The following is a 3,239-nucleotide window of genomic DNA, read 5'->3' on the forward strand; positions in this document are numbered from 1 at the left end:
AGGAGAAATTTCGTTTGTGATTCTAAAGTAACCTAACGTTTCCCGTTTCAATTTTTTTATGGTTGTCTCAAATTTTAATTTAAAGGTTCTATACCTGCATTGGGTCGTGACGAGGTGAGCTGTGGTGCAGTCAAGCCCATATTATCTTTTTTGGTTCATTAATGTCGGGCCGGTTTTGAGCTTAATCGCATATTAATTATTTTTTGTTCAATTTGGTTGGGGACTCAGGCCCATACGCAGGGAGTACAAAGTACATCGTACCTATACATATAGATACATATAAAATGCCTTCCTAGTACTTGAATTGGAATATTCTAATCCAATTTGTAGGAACCAATTAAGAGTCACACCTACTCCATAGGGTACTTTCAAGGGACACACCCATTTACCCGGTTTATCATTTGGTCCGGTTCTATTAACAATGTAATGCATCCATCCATGGTTCCAAATTCCATAAACATTTTTTAAGTGAGTTGTACACATCATATTCCATTCATTTATTCATGTTAAAAAAACCAGAACTCAGAATTTTCATTCCCCTAGAAAGAGTGGAAAATTTCCAAACTTAATTACATTTTAAAATCGAGTTACTCACACACACACCATGCAAACAATTAAGAAGATCAAAGAATGACCTTCCTTATTCCAATCTCGATCTTTATCGATCACTCTCTCTATCTCATCCCTTCTAATTAATCACTTTAAACCTTCTTCTAAATTCTCCCAATCTTCAAATCCTCAGAATCATATACCAAACCATGAAGCCATACCAATAATCATAACCACAGCCATTAAAGAACCAACACTCCTTCCTTCACCTGCCGAACTCGTCGATGAATCAGGCGAATCAGCACTCGGTCCATCGGCATCCGGTGCAGGTGGAGACTTTGCCGGAGCATCACTAGGTCCCGGTGCATCAGCCGGAGAATCCGCGGGAGAATCAGCTGGAGAATCAGCCGGAGAATCAGCAGTTGGTGCTTCAACTTCATCATCAGATGGTGCAGGTGCCTCAACAGGTGCTTCAACCGGTGCTTCAACCGGGGCCTTAGACGGGCTCTTCGACTTTGCCGACTTCGGTGCACCGGCCGGAGAAGCAGACGGTGAAAGAGTAGCTGTTTTATTAGGAAGCTGTAAAGTCTCAATACTCTCAGGATCAATAGGTGCTCCGATCTGTAATACTGAAATGTTGTAAGGCTTAGAAGCTACTAATTGGACAAATCGGGAATCAATTGATGAACCCCTCACGGCGGAGCCGAAAGCTATATGGCCGTCCGGAAAGACAGTAACATTCACGAATCCAAGCCTGCCAATGGCTTCACCAGTGGATTGAAATAAAGTGGTGAGAAGAGCTGATTTCTTTGAGAGCTTGTGAAGTTTCTGAGGATCATAGTAATCAAGAACAACATGAAGGCTCAGGATTCTCTTCAAAACATCTGCTGGTTTCGCCGCTATTCCAGAGATTGCACCATCATCAACTGCAAGAACAGTGATGGTTGATCGACTGTTAATCTCATGGGCAAGATGGGTTTGTGTTAGAAGTTGATTGAAGGTACTGAACTCTGGGAATTGGCCAAGGAGCCTTGTGATGTTGAAAGCATTTGCATCATTGGAGAAGAGAAGGAAGAAAGAAAGTAAGAGCAAAGAGAAGATGGAGTACTTGGAATCCATCTTCTCTAAGGCTTATTGGAATAAAACAATGATGAATAGGGATGATAGTGAGGTATGATTATATAGTGGGTTTTTTATCTAAATATGGAATTCAAACTTGTAACTGAACTGAATTTCATGGTTGTGTTTGATGTTAATTTGATCCTTTATTGCCATCAAAACCGGGGGAAAGAGAGGAGGAAGAAGTAGCTTACTTTAAATCTGTATGGACAAGAAGGAAAATTGGAGAACAGATTTCTTGTTGAAGATTTCGTATCCAAAGGAATGGAATCTTTGACTTGGTTTAGATGAGTGGATTGCCTATGTCTGCCACATGGCTTCACTGACGAGCCCAATTTCTATATTTGAAAAATAGTTGTATTTAGAATTTGACATCTTTTATACTTGTCCTTTGAATTATTTTCAATTATTAATTTTTTTTTAAGTTATTAAGGGTATAAAAGGGTTTTCAAAAATAACTTGAAAGTGATATATCATTAAGTTATTATTAAAAAAATATCATTGTGCATATTTTCGAGTGTATATATGAAATGACAATATTTACCATCATTGAAAAAATTATATGTTATACTAAAAGAACAAAAAAAAAATAAGATTACAAATTCCTTCTCACAAGATTGTGAGAAACCATTACAATAATGCAAGGGGTTTTTCACGAGTTTTGGGCTCACGTTCACGTATGTGAGCGTACGATAACGGCTCCTAGTTGTTTAGATGGAATCCATCCATGTGGGTCCCACAAAGTGGATTCCATCTGAATAACTGGGAGCCATTCTCATACGCTCACGTACGTAAACATGAGCTGGAGTCGTTTTTTACCTCCCTTTTCTCCATGTAGGGCTGGTTATGGATACCCATTTACTTGTTTGCTATATTAAAGGGTAAGGGTAAGCATTTTGTATCCTATAATGGAATGATGAGAGGTTTAAGATAAGAAGTTTTAATGTAACCATTTACCATCCGAATCCTCTCCAAAGACATTTAACTATCAGAGTCGATCTCCCACCATTCATAGGGTGTGGGGACCACCCTCCATGGATGCTGGGAGATCGACTCTGGTGGTTAAATGTCATTGGAGAAGATCTGAATTCGCTCATAGGTTGGGTTTCAACCCAAACTGATAGTATGCTAGGTGCCGGAACAATGCATTGAAGTACTGTAATGTTAGAGGTAAAATATATAGATTTATATGATGGATTACAGGTTTGGATGCTAAGAATATTGTATATTAAATTGTATTTTGGTAATTACTAATATGTGCATGTGTTGGTTGATGAAAAGTTGGAGTCAAACATGTACAAATTACTCGAACAAAATAAGTAAGCATCCCTACCAATCAATTCCTCCCAAACATCCACAAGCCAAGCGAACGAAATGGATCACTGAACAAAGATTTCAATGGATAGTCTCCAAATCAACAGAATTAATGAGGATTCAAGAATTGTGGAGATCATCAAAAAAAAAGCTCAAGTGTCCTGATGAACCCAAGAGTCGGCTATGGTGGTGGTAGAGGTGGTGGAGATGGAGGTGGAGGTGGAGGTGTGGTGGCAATGGTGCTAGTGGTGGTGATG

The 3,239-nt window shown here is 39.1% G+C and overlaps 1 protein-coding gene across 1 annotated transcript; it reads right to left on the reverse strand.

Moving 5' to 3' along the window:
* Positions 1-744: 744 nt before the first annotated feature.
* Positions 745-1,668, reverse strand: LOC122668239 (fasciclin-like arabinogalactan protein 14). Its single transcript, XM_043864829.1, has one exon. The coding sequence runs from the start codon at positions 1,666-1,668 to the stop codon at positions 745-747; it is 924 nt and encodes a 307-aa protein (XP_043720764.1).
* Between the last annotated feature and the right edge of the window lie 1,571 nt (positions 1,669-3,239).

The sequence above is a fragment of the Telopea speciosissima genome, chromosome 7 (genome assembly GCF_018873765.1).
Source record: "Telopea speciosissima isolate NSW1024214 ecotype Mountain lineage chromosome 7, Tspe_v1, whole genome shotgun sequence".
NCBI lineage: Eukaryota > Viridiplantae > Streptophyta > Magnoliopsida > Proteales > Proteaceae > Telopea > Telopea speciosissima.

Bases quoted from the DNA above. Each gene is read 5' to 3' on its own strand.
- LOC122668239 (XM_043864829.1), bottom strand. From the start codon at position 1,668: ATGGATTCCAAGTACTCCATCTTCTCTTTGCTCTTACTTTCTTTCTTC.